Raw genomic sequence first — 12,959 nt, forward strand, 5'->3', positions numbered from 1 at the left:
AATTGAAGATGACACAGACAGATGGAAAGATATACTGTGTTCATGGATTGGAAGAATTAGTACTGTTAAAATGACAATAATACCCCTGGCAATCTACAGATTTAATGCAATCCCTATCAAAATACCAATGGCATTTTCACAAACTAGAACAAATAATTCTAAAATTTGTATGGAAACACAAAGACCCTGAACAGCCAAAACAATCTTGAGAAAGAAGAACAGAGCTGGAGGTATCATGCTCCCTGTCTTCAGACTATACTACAAAACTACAGTAATCAAAGCAGCATGGTACTGGCATAAAAACAGACAGATCAATGGAACAGGATAGAGAGCCCAGAAATAAACTCATACTTATATAGTCAATTAATCTATGACAAAAGAGGCAAGAATATACAATGGGGAAAAGACAGCCTCTTCAATAAATGGCGATGGGGAAACTGGACAGTTTCAGATGGAAGAATCAAACCAGACTACTTAAAAATAATGTGGCCATTTAAAAACTTGACATATAAAGTATGTATACATAAACAGAAAATTCGTTCAGAAAAACAATTTGTTTTCTACCTAAGCATGATGGATTACTCTCCCCAAATGGCCTGTGTACACTAGCTGTGGGTGTGATTGCTAAACAGTCAATGTATTTATTAAGTCATTTCTAGAAAACAGTCAATTTGGTGTGTTGGTGGTGGCATTGGATGGTGTGTTTCAACCAAAGAAACAGCTTTAATTTCCTGCAGTAGTTTGCCTACTACTAAGGCACATCTTTCTATAAGTAGCTCTCCTTGACATTTTAATTAATGATTAAAAAATAAGTACACAACGTTGTGAATGTACTTAATGCCACTGAACTGAACACTTAACATGGTGAAAATGGTAAATTTATGTTATGCATATTTTACGTGCCCCCCCCGGAAATATTCCTATGGGTTAATTTACAAGTTAACAGAATTTTAGAGCTGGAATTTTCTCAGCTCATCTTTCAATGTCAACCCTGAAAGTGTTGAGGTTGACTATGAGAGGATGTGACATTTTGGCCTTAGCCAGTCTCTTCCTAGTCTTTCCTGTTTTGCAGGCGAGGCTGGTGTGTGTATGTGTGTGCGCACGCGCGCGCGCTCAAGAGAAGGTCTTCTCTATCCCTTGCCCACTCTGATGCTGGGGAGAGGGCAAGTCTGTCTGTCTGTCTCTGACTCTCCTTCTCCCTCCGTGTTTTCTCGTGTGATTGGAGACCAATGAGTACGCAGCCGGACTAGTTTTCCTCCTTCCTGGGGAAAGGTGCAATTTAAAGGTTCTGTCGCAGCAGATTAAAAGATCCTGGATATTTTGGCCACTCCACTCTGCCGCCTTAGCCGGCAATCAGCGGACTGAGGGTGGGGCTGGAATGAAAAAGGTTTGGATCTCAATGACAGGAGATGAAAGTTGCAAAAACTCTGCCCAGGTTTCTGCTCTGGATCAACTTTCCAGGTTATATGATGAACAGGTCTTAGGACTCGCGGTGGTGCATCCTCCCTCTGACTCGTGCCTTGGTTCGCCGCTCCTGCTCAGCGTCCCTGCGCTCACAGTCCCCGCACCTGCCGGGCGCGCGCCCCACCAGCCCGGGGCTGGAGTCTCCGCCGCCGCTGTAGTTGCCGCCGCCACGGGGCCTGCTCCACCAGGCACATGCGCACTGGCGACGCCGGGCCGGCGCCTTCAGTCTCCTCCTCCGCCGCCTCCGGGTTCCGCAGTCACTTCCTGCAGCTGTTTCCCTGTGGGTCCGGTTGGACTGACTTTTGACAGTCAGCCTTTAGCTGCGGAGGGGGCTCGGCGGGACCAGCGAGAAAGTTGCGGGGAGGGAGGCGGAGTTGAACCGGGCCGAGCGGGGTGCGTAGGACCGAGGGCGGCGGGCGTCCCGGGCAGACGCGGCGCCCAGACTCCCGGAGCGTTCTGGGGGTTCCGGTAAGTGCGGGCGATCGCGAGCCTCGGGGCATTTAGGACGAGCACAGGAGCGACGGGACTAGGAGTTCCTTTCCGGTGCGGTCTTTCCACCTGCCCTCCACGTGACAGACTTGCGCTGCTTTTATTTATCTGTTTGTTTATAAGCATTTCACGTGTACTGTTTGGATCATTTTAGGCGTGCAGCTGCCTTGGCCCTCGCGCTTGCCCCCGCCCCGTGGGAGACCGGGGATTCCATCTTTCGTGATGGCATCCTTATGGGATTGAGGTGCGTGTGTATGTGTATGTATGTGTGCGCGCGCTCGTGTGTATGCATGCACATTTTAAGAATGTAAGGTATATGTGGGCGATGCTGAAGTATATGTAGCTTTGATTCAAATAACGTGAAAGGTTCCCTGGGATTAGGAACCGTCATAGCTGAGCCTAGAGAACATTCGCCAATCCACCAAGGCCTCTGCTCCCCCAGATTCTTCCGTTCTTTTGGGTCTTCCTTATGTGATATACCTTACCTCAACTGATTATTTTTCTATTTTCCTCTCTCTCATTCCTTCTCGCTGCGTTCTGATGACCTTTGAATAACGCTCACCGTCTTTCCCTCGTTTCCAGAATTCCCAATTACGGACTTCCCTAGTTTGTTGAGGTGCCAGTAACCTGTTCCTTTATTGTGTTCCCTTTCCTAAGAAGATTTCTCCAAATGAGAAAGTGGTTGTCTTTAATACAGTAAGTGAAGAGTAGGCCCCAGTCCGATCATGAAAACTATGCTATATGATCATTCGTTTTCTTTAAATAGGGTACACTGAAGCTTTGATTTTCTTTATTGCCCCTCAACCCCTTCCAAACCGGGATATTAACCACCATAAATCCTTCATTTATGCCACTTCAAGCATCAAATTGAATGGCTTTTATGATCCAAGGAATATTTTATTTACATCAGCTATCAAGTTAGTTTCTTTTAATCTAATGCAGTAGTTGAGCAGATCTGAGTCGCAAGTGCTTTGAGTCTCTTTATATTCCACCATTCCTGCTTTCATTGAAGGCTTCGTTTTAGTATTTCTTTTAGTTTTTTATTTTCTGCTAGTTTTTTTTTTTTTTTTGCAAGTATAGAAATACCTGATGTAATTGTCATGCACAGACGCTTTTGGGGGGAGTTGACATCGTTTCGATTGTTAAATATTACAAGAAAGAATTTTGGACTGTCTAGCTATTCTTTAAACATTATAAAGGTAAGATGCAATAATGGGTAAGTCTGTACTTGGTGAGAATTTTTTCTTCAATTCAGGGGATTTTATCAGGCCTTTATTTTGATGGAAGCCTGTAGACAACACTGGGGGAGACACATGCTGGTATTTCCTCAAGTGGGAGTAAACTTTCATAAAACAAGTCCAGACATGTCTAGGCATTTGGTAGCATTTGATTTTCTGTTTATATTGCTGATTTCCTTTATCCAGATGTTTTGACACCCTCCTCCACCATTTCTCTTCTGAGCTGACAGCTTGTCATTGGCACTTTGGTATCAGTATGTCTCTGTACAGGTGGTATGTGTAGTTTTTTAATATTATGAATTATTATAATTAAGTAGTTGAACTTTAAAAAAGTGGTCTTTGTCTCCTTAGTTTCCCTTTTCAAAATATCTGTATCTGCATTTGCTTTCTGAATGTCTTTGACTTAATTGAGAGAAATAATATGGTTATAGAGACCCTGACTTTTTAAATGTTCTAAATCTGTATTGCTTTTTAAAAAAATATTCTCAGAGAAATGGACAGCATACTTCTGCTTGAGAATAAAATAATATTGTTGTATTTCTAAATATTATGTTTAATGAGAAGTATTGTTAAGTACTATGACTAATAATTTATGTACTTTGTCCTTTACTATATTATTTTCCCATTGCACTGATGTCCTTTGCTACCCCAAGACCCTGAATTTAGTATAAAAGCTGTTACTTGGTTGCAATTTCCATGTGTATATACTTATTAAATGTGGTAAAAGAGACTTTTAACTTTTCGAAATGTTCTTGGTTAATTTTAGTAAATCTATTATTGTCATAAAATGTACACATTTCTATTGCAGATGGAAAATTCCAGCAGCTTAAAATAGCCATATTCTATTGACCAAGAAAAGAGGTTTTAATAGTATTGAGAGTGAAAAGAATAGAGGAGTTTGAAATAAGGATTTTAATTTGGGTTAATTAGAATTGTGGGAACTCAAAGTGCATACTGTGGTTCATTTTGAGATACTCAGGGTTAGAAGTTGCCATCTGGGTGGGAGACTGGAGAAATCATAGATAAAATTGAAGTGGGATTGGAACATACTGGGTCTTCTCTGAGGGAAACAGAATAGAGACTATCAGTTATTTAATAAGAAGGGGAAAGCAAGTAGTCGAAATACTGAGGAACGAGAATTATATTGAGGCTTGTGGTAGTGTGATTCAGTATGCCATTGGACATTTACTTGATACACTATTTCATGTAGGTAATTTACCTCTAGAGGGAGAGAAAATACTCTGATTTTATAGTGGACTCATGAATACCGTCTAAGGCTATATGAGGTGGGGTCTTAAACTCAAGCTTACGGGGAGCAGGCCAGTAATATGAATATAGGCAGCAGGCTGAGTGGGGACTGAGGTGGCCTAGAGAAGGCAAGCTTGGCTACCACGGGACAGTGCCTGTCAGCACTAACTAGCTAATTGTTGCCCGTGTAGGACCATGGGCCAAGTGTTGCCAGATCACCCTTTTATCAAGAGGAGCCACAAATCTTTTGATTTTTAAATGTTAACTTTAATTCAATTTAAAAATGAAAGCAAAACAAAACACTGTATATTCCAAGCAGAACACATCTGTGGCTGCATGTGGCGTATAGGTTGTCTGCTTGCAGCCTCTGCTCTGAGGAGTCATTGGCTCAATTATTTAAATATTACTAGTTGATCAGAAGGTACACTTTTATTTATTTTTGTCACAAGGTAACTCAGATTTTTTCCTAGAGTTCTGTGATATTTTAGCTAGTTCTAGAAGTGCTGGCAGTAATCTGAGCAGTGAAACTCTTTATTTCATTCTTTTTGATATCATTTGGATAGAAAGACTAGTTTGCACGGAAAGGAGATATTTGCTAAGGTTCTTTGCTGGTGGTGTTTTTTTTTTTGTCTATGCATTATTATCATCAGGAGTGTTTAAGTGTGCCTGAGGGAAGGGGTCTGGACTGGGTGACCTTTGATGTCCATTTCAGCCATGTGATTTTTAGATTTAATTAGCCACGGATGCAATACTGTTAATAATGTTCCTGGGCCAGAGGGACTGCATTTGGAGCTGTGCCAAGCAAAATCAAGCCAGATCTATAAAGCTGTTCTCAGTGGAAGAGCACTGTGTCAGTGTGGATTAACACACAGGGGCAGTCTGCTGGATGAGGTAAAAGGAAAGGAGTCCTAAAGATGGTTTGGAGAAGTAGAGGAAGGGGCAGATGGTGTGGTCATTTACACGTCATATTGCAGAGGACACATTTTTAAGTATTCTTTTGCTGTTGATTCAGATTTGAAGACCCGACTTCTCGTCACCCACTGGATTATGCCCAAGTCTTTCCTACCCAATGATCCTCTTGCAACACGCTGGGCTTCCTCCGCCTAAGCGGCCCTCATCCTCTCCTCCTATGTCAGTGGCCGCCAGGTCTACAGGAACCTTGCCGCTTCCGCCGCAGAAGCCTTTTGGGCAGGAGGCTTCCTTGCCTCTGGCCGGGGAAGAAGAGTTACCTAAGGGAGGGGAGCAAGACACTGCCCTGGAGGAGCTATGTAAGCCCCTGTACTGCAAGCTCTGCAATGTCACCTTGAACTCAGCACAGCAAGCCCAGGCTCATTATCAGGTAAGGGAAGAAGAGAAAAATCAGGCATTTAGTGGGAGAACATTTCAGGGCTCTGCCCAATTCAGAGTTGTCTCTGAAATGACCAGTTGTGCCTGGAATAATAAGATGGCTAAGTATTAGTTTGTTTGGCTAAAAACACAATGTTCCTACTTTAAAAAAAAGCATCGCTTTTCATAGGATGGCGTCTCTCTCAACCTCCTACACTTAGCTGTGTGGCATTTGACAGCTTACCAGTTGTTAAATGTAAATCGTCTATGCGCGTTTGAACCTGTGATCCTAAGGAGAACAGCTGTTTGAAACATGGTGTACCAAACTCAATCCAGTGTCAAAATTGTTTAGAAGAGTTAGTTTTATAAATATTCTCTTCTAGCTAATACAGTTTGTATCAGTTCAGGGTATTCTCTGTCTATGAATCTTATGCTTTTCCTGGTGACCTCTGTCACTGCTAAGGAAAACACAGGTATCTTTCTGTAGCGAGAATAAAATGACATTGCAGTATTGAACCCTGTTCTTCATTTTTAATAATCATACTCTGACTCCTTTTAGCCTTTAGTATGAGCTATTACTTATTTCTAAGATGTAAAGCTTCCACCTCCATGTAGAATAACTAGTGGAAAGGACAATTTTAAAGGATGTTATTACCTAAGAACAAATGGAAAATTAAATTTTGGCTAGAAAGAGAGTACAGTATTTCTTTTTATTCTAGATTGTTTTCTGTATATAAAATTATATCCTTTTTTTGAGAAAAGAGCTCAAAGAAGCAATTGAGGCCAAATGCCATTGAATGAAAGTGTATCTTCTGGGTCATCATTGATTTGACTATCTATTCTTTGCATGAATATCTAAAATAATAGGACAGTATGGTAGAAAGATGACTGTTACAAAGATGTTTCTTCTATTGTGCCTCTACAACTTTCTCCAACTTAAAGTTTTTATTTACTCTGGGTGCAAGTCTTTTTTGTTTTGTTTTGATCTTGAAGAGTGATAATTGTGTCACTTTGTGATTGTACATCAGAAACATTTTGGTGGTGAATTGTTTTCTCTGGGATTTAGGGGAAAACATGATATGTTACTTCTCTGGAGTTCCTGTTGTTTGGGTTTGTTTTGCCCTCTGGTGCAAAAAGTTGAGTTGATTATCACCCAGATCTTGACACGTGTCATTATTGGTTCATAAAGGCCTCTTCTGGTTTTAGTTTACATTTTTTTCCTTTTCCCCAACCCCTACTCTCATTCTGTCTGTGTACCACTCTCCACGACGATGGTTTGATACAGGGTCTTCCTTTGCCTGTTTTGCCATTCGGTTGGAGTCTATTAGGATGGATGATTTATCTCAAATCCAAGACACAGTGCTAATTTTTGTCTTCATTTGTTCCTGTGGAATATTCGGTTTTATGGCCTACGACTCACTATGAAAAATCAAGCCTGGGTTGTAAAGTTTTGATTTTTAGCTGTGTAAAGCCCCTAGTAAATCATTAACTTGGGAGCAAGCCCACTTGTGTGTCATACAAACATATAATTACTCTTTACAGAAGAGTTGTTTACTTTTATGAGGGAAGACTCTCGGGCAATGTGTAATTTTAATATGTGTGCATGGATTGTGCATACACCTCCTGCCTTTTTTTCTCCTAATATCACTTTGTGACTTCATAGACAGTGATGGATGCTTTTGGTTATACATAGAGAGAATTCAGTTTGAGCAGGGTCGTTGGATTCTAAGGCTTAAACTAAATAAGAAAGAGAATCAACCTTTATTTAGATTTTTTCTTTTCTTCTACATTTGTGTGTGTGTGCGCTCTGAACTTTTTAGCTTATGAGTAATATATACTTAATTTCAGCTCCCTCAGTGATACAGTGAATATATAAACTAGAAAATATAAGAAAATGGAAGTGAATTTTAGATAAATTTCTCAATAATCAGAATTTTTAAGTGGAAAAGTTGGAGGAAAAGGACAGCCTGTCATAGAAACAATTTAAGCAGCCAAAAACTAAGGAAGGTTAGAGTAGAGAAGAAGCAAGCAGGCATCAAGAGAGTGGAACCTAATGGAAAATGAAAAGTTTGGGTGTAATAAAAGCCTATTCCTAAGAGCTTAGAAGCAAAGATTTGAATGAAACCAATGTCACTGGTAATTCTTAAAGAAGAAGAAGTTTTCTGCAGAGGAACAAAGCAAAGCAGTTCATGTATACAAGTACAGAGCAATTTCATTAGGGTAGCATAGACGAAAGCTAATTTAGACGTGAAATCTGGATTTCAACGAGATAGAAATGTCAAGATGAGAGAGTGTGGATCAAAGAGTAAATCAGAATAATAAACAATCAGAACATGAACACAACCTAGAGGTGGATGAACCAACATAGAAGCAAAGCATAGAAATGTTAGCCTGAAAGATGCATCAGAGACTGCACCAAGGGTACATGAATAGGCTGTGATTTTAAAAGGCTGCTAAAGACAAGAGTAAGACTGATGAGTAAGTCTTATTGCGAACCAGAAATAGGCAGAATGGCAATGATTGTAGACTAATAAAGCTAATGGCTGGTGAGATGGTGGGAGTAAAGTTTTATTTCAACTCTAAACGCCTGCTTTGTAATTTTTAATACAGAGTGATACCAATACTACAAATTCATTATTTCAATTATGTGTGAGATAAAAGGGGTCAGTAGTAGCTTATTTATAAGCTAGAAACACATTCATGTGAGGTAATAAATCACGGTTGATTACACTACTCAAAATGTTTTAGTTAGTTGATGCCATTGTTGAAATCTCAAAGTTTCAAATTGCCCAGGGTATTGTAAACAACCTTTAGTCTGGTTTGAGTGGTGTTACACTAGAGTCTGACTGTATCATGTTCCAGTAATCCAGGACATACAATGGAAACTGCTCAATAAATACTTCCCTTTAAGCTCACTGCGATCTTTCCCTGCTATCCCTGTGTTCTTAAGTTGGGGCTGCCTTAGCAATGACCCATGCGTATCAGTGATCATCACAGATTTAGTTTTATTCCCAGAGCTTTTTAACCCAGTCAGCTTGCTTCAAAATACCCTTAGCTGTTGTTTAATTTTTAATGAGGGTACATATTTTTGTGGTCTCAAAATCATGGTTTTAGTTATAATTTAAAGTAAAACCATTGGAGGAAAAACATGTCTTCATTTTATTAAAATTCGTCTGCAGGCTTCAGGTTACTTAGGGTAAGCCTGTCATGGAGTAACATAACACTGTTTCAGCAGCATAAATGCCTAGAGGAAGAACCACTTTAGGATGGAAGGTCATTAACAGAAATTTAAAAAGCAAAAAGCATGGATAAATTTTGCTAAAGCATCTACATTTTAAAATAAAGTCAACAATTTTTTTTCTGTTAATTCCTGTACTCTTTTGAAAAAGAACTAGTTACTCAAGGTAAATTTTAAAAATCTGTCATAAACATAGATTTCTATTTGTAATATTTAGTAGCCAAATAATAACCTATCATAGTAATCAGGTTAATTTGAAAGAGAGATAGGGACTTCCCTGGTGGCGCAGTAGTTAAGAATGTGCCTGCCAATGCAGGGGACACAGGTTCGAGCCCTGGTCCTGGAAGATCCCACATTGCTGTGGAGCAACTAAGCCTGTGCGCCACAACTACTGAGCCTGCTCCAGAACCTGCAAGCCACAACTGCTGAGCCCGCGTGCCACAACTACTGAAGCCCGTGTGCCTAGAGCCTGTGTTCTGCAACAAAGACAAGCCACTGCAATGAGAAGCCCGCGCACCTCACTGAAGGGTAGGCCCCACTCGCCACAACTAGAGAAAGACCGCACACAGCAACAAAGACCCAATGCAGCCAAAATATATAAAAAAAAAAAAAAAAAGAAAGAAAGAAAGAGAGATAGAACACAGGGGGAAAAAGTAGCTCTAGAATTGTAGTACGGAAGGTAGTGATCTTAATTCATAATACAGAGAATGTAACTGATGTTATCCCCAAATTTAAAGTACTGATTTTGGCACATACATTTTCACATTGATCACCCAACTTTGGATAGCATAATCTCTAATTTCAGCTAATTTTTATGTTTTCAAAAATTTCCTATCTGATTGTTTTTCATATGAGCTTGCAGTGTACTGAGAATGGTCAAAATACACTTCATTAGTGGATGAAGAAGCTCTTTGTGATCCTGTTAGCTGGATCTTACCGCCTTTCCGCCTCCCAAACTGAATCCATCCCTACCTCATTTCTTTGTATTCCAGAAGAATAGATATCCCTTCTTCTGTACAAGGCTGATTCCTCATCCTGTACTCTGGATTTCATCACCTGTCGTCTCTTCTTTACCTTAGTCAAATTAAAAACATGCTTAGGTTTTTCCCCCATGTAAATAAAAATAGCAACAACAACCTTCCCTTTCTTTTTAATTCTTCTTGTTAGCAACCTTTCTTTTCTTCTCTCCTGTCCTTAGAGTTCTGCTGGGCATACTTGTCCTCTTCAGGTCTTCATTTCCCAGCCCACCGTACTCTGGTTTCCATTCCAATATTCTCATGAAATGGTCTTTTCAAGGTCATCCGTGATTTTACAGGCCAAATCTAGCTTTCTCACTTGACCTCTTTGTAGCATTTGCACTGGTAACAGCTTTCTCCTTAAAACATTAAAAGATATTTTTCACAAAATAATGCCTATAGAACAAAGTACTTATAATGAAAAGCAGTAATCACCTGTTCTCTCTTCCTTATCCATCCCCTACCTTTTCTTTCTTCTCCATTCTTCTTTCTACCTCCCATCTTGGGTTGGCTGTAGTTTTATTTTGACACTATCAAGGTTTATCACATTTTTGTTTATTCTGTAATCAAATTAAGTTTCCCATGCTTCATATTTGCAGGTTGATTCCGACCCTTGAAAACTGATATTCAGCTTTTGCATTATTAACAGTAGGGAAATATTCACTGCAAAGCTGTTTCTTTCTCTTTGTTTCCAATGTCATGATTCCATGCTACTTAAAAGAGGTGCTCAGATGGGTAGCCCTTTCTTTTAAGTCACCAGTTACTCAAAATCATGTCCATTTTAGTTTGCTTCATAGGTGGATTATAACTTTGAAATAGCTTTTTGTTTTTCTTTGAGTTTCTCACACTTTTAAAAAATATACAGAGAAGAATCTTATGCCTTAAAAAAATCTACTAGTTTCTTAATCTTTCTGTTTATTGTTTACAGTCCATTTCACTTATCTTCATGAAACCCACTGATTTCCTGTTCTAATTTGGACTAGATATTTTACATTTGGATCATGACTTCATTGTGTAGATTTTTGTATTCCCTATAGTTTTTTATTGCTTTTCTTTTCTCCTTTCTTTTTCTTACATAATGTATTTTTATCATATCCTCATTTTCCCTTCCAACTCTTGATCACTCTGTCTATTGTGTGGGATCCTTCCCCCCGCCCCGTCTTCTGGATCCCTCTATCTTCTTTCTCCAGTCTCAACTGGTTGCCCTCTGGCTTTGCTGCACAGCTGTTAATTTTGAACTTCTCTTCATTACTCTATAGCTTAGGCTACTATTTCTAAATATACATGTTTTCTTTTTTTTTTTTTAATCTTGTTTTGTTGGAGTACATCTTCACCTTACTTGAAGGAAGAAAGGATAAATATAAATTTATATTACAACACATCTCTCTCTTTAAAGTGAGGGAGGGACTTCCCTGGAGGTCCACTGGTTAAGACTTCACCTTCTAATGCAGGGGGTGTGGGTTTGATCCCTGGTTGGGGAGCTAAGATCCCACATGCCTTGTGGCCAAAAAACCAAAACATAAAACAGAAACAGTACTGTAACAAGTTCAATAAAGACTTTAAAAATGGTCCACATCAAAAAAAAATCTTAAAAAAAAAAATAAAAAAGTGATGGAGTGATGAATGGGAAATAAATTTTTCTGAGCCTTTGTGTTTCTAAAAATGTCTGTATTATATCTTCATATTTGACAGTTCAGTTCCAGGCTGAAAATTATTTTCCTAAGAATGTTAAAGGCTATACTGCATTTTTTTGTGTTTGTGTATGTGTGTGTTTTGTTTTGATTTGTTTTGTTTTTTGTCTTCCTAGTGTTGCTGAAGAGAAATCTTATTCAGATTCTTATTCTCTTATGGGTGACCCACTTTAATTTGGACCTTTTTTTTCTGGAAGTTTTTAGGCTTTCCTTTTTATCCTTGGTATCTGAAATTTCACAATGATGGATGTGTCTAGGTCTGGGTCTTTATTCATTTGTCCCTGTCAGCACTAGTGGATCCTTTCAGTTTGCATACTCCTGTTTCTCTTGAACTCTGGGGAATTTTCTTAGGTACTATTTCCTTGATAATATTCTTCTCTATATTTTCTCTCTCTTTTTTTTTTTTCCCAGTGATTCTGTTAGCTCTATCTTGGATTAGCTGGATTGATTCTTCATACTTCTTATCTCTTCTCTCTTATTTCTTTAATTTCTGAGAGATATTCTTAAATTCTAATGCTATGTTGAATTTTTTTTTATTTTGACAATCACATCTTTAATTTTTAAGGATCTTTTGATTTCTTATTATTTTCTTTTCTAGCATCTGTTTTATAGGATATTAGTTAAGAACATGAAATCATGGACTTTGGGGTTAGGCTAGTGTTCGAGTTGTAGTCTTACTACTTACTAGATGTATGATACTGGAAATATTTCCTCATTTCTCTGTGCCTCATGAAGATGATGATGATAATGATGATACTTATAATACCTGCAAGTTAGTATGTTTAAGACATTTAGAACAGTTCCTGGTACCTGAGTTAGTCTTTAATTGTGTTTAGTTGTCCTAAGGTGCAGTGGAGCATGTTGATATGGGCTCTGGAACAAGCGTGTTCCCAGCTCTGGCATTTACTTGTGGCTTTGGGCAAGTTTTATTTTATTTTATTAACTTTTTAATTTGAGTAACTTTTAACTTACAAAACACTTCTAAAAAATTTCTGAATGCACCTCATCAGATTCTCCAAATTTAATATTTTATGTAACTGCAGTGTAATTAGCAAAATCAGGAAATCAACACTGATAACAATATTATCTAATCCACAGACTGTTTACATTTCACCAATTGTCTACTAATGTACTTTTTCTGATTCCAGGATCCAATCCAGGATAAAATTTTGCATGTAGTTGTTATGTATTCTTTAATCTGGATGGGTTAAGTTTTCCTGTGCTTTTTACCATCTTGCAATTTTTGAAA

The 12,959-nt window shown here is 38.8% G+C and overlaps 1 protein-coding gene across 4 annotated transcripts in view; it reads left to right on the forward strand.

Moving 5' to 3' along the window:
* Positions 1 to 1,675: 1,675 nt before the first annotated feature.
* ZMAT3 (zinc finger matrin-type 3) overlaps positions 1,676 to 12,959 on the forward strand; it is a 32,100-nt gene continuing 20,816 nt past the window's right edge. The window contains exons 1-3 of one of the 4 annotated variants that reach the window (XM_029214956.1): positions 1,765 to 1,932; positions 2,108 to 2,197; positions 5,452 to 5,778. In XM_029214956.1, the coding sequence (XP_029070789.1) occupies positions 5,509 to 5,778 (270 nt within the window). In that variant the 5' untranslated portion in view covers positions 1,765 to 1,932; positions 2,108 to 2,197; positions 5,452 to 5,508. Of the gene's footprint in view, positions 1,933 to 2,107; positions 2,198 to 3,958; positions 5,779 to 12,959 lie in introns of those variants that run through there. The other 3 variants (XM_029214955.1, XM_029214957.1, XM_029214958.1) reach the window with 3 other exon arrangements.

The sequence above is a fragment of the Monodon monoceros genome, unplaced genomic scaffold (genome assembly GCF_005190385.1).
Source record: "Monodon monoceros isolate NGI ecotype Baffin Bay Population unplaced genomic scaffold, NGI_Narwhal_1 Super_Scaffold_11, whole genome shotgun sequence".
Lineage (NCBI taxonomy): Eukaryota > Metazoa > Chordata > Mammalia > Artiodactyla > Monodontidae > Monodon > Monodon monoceros.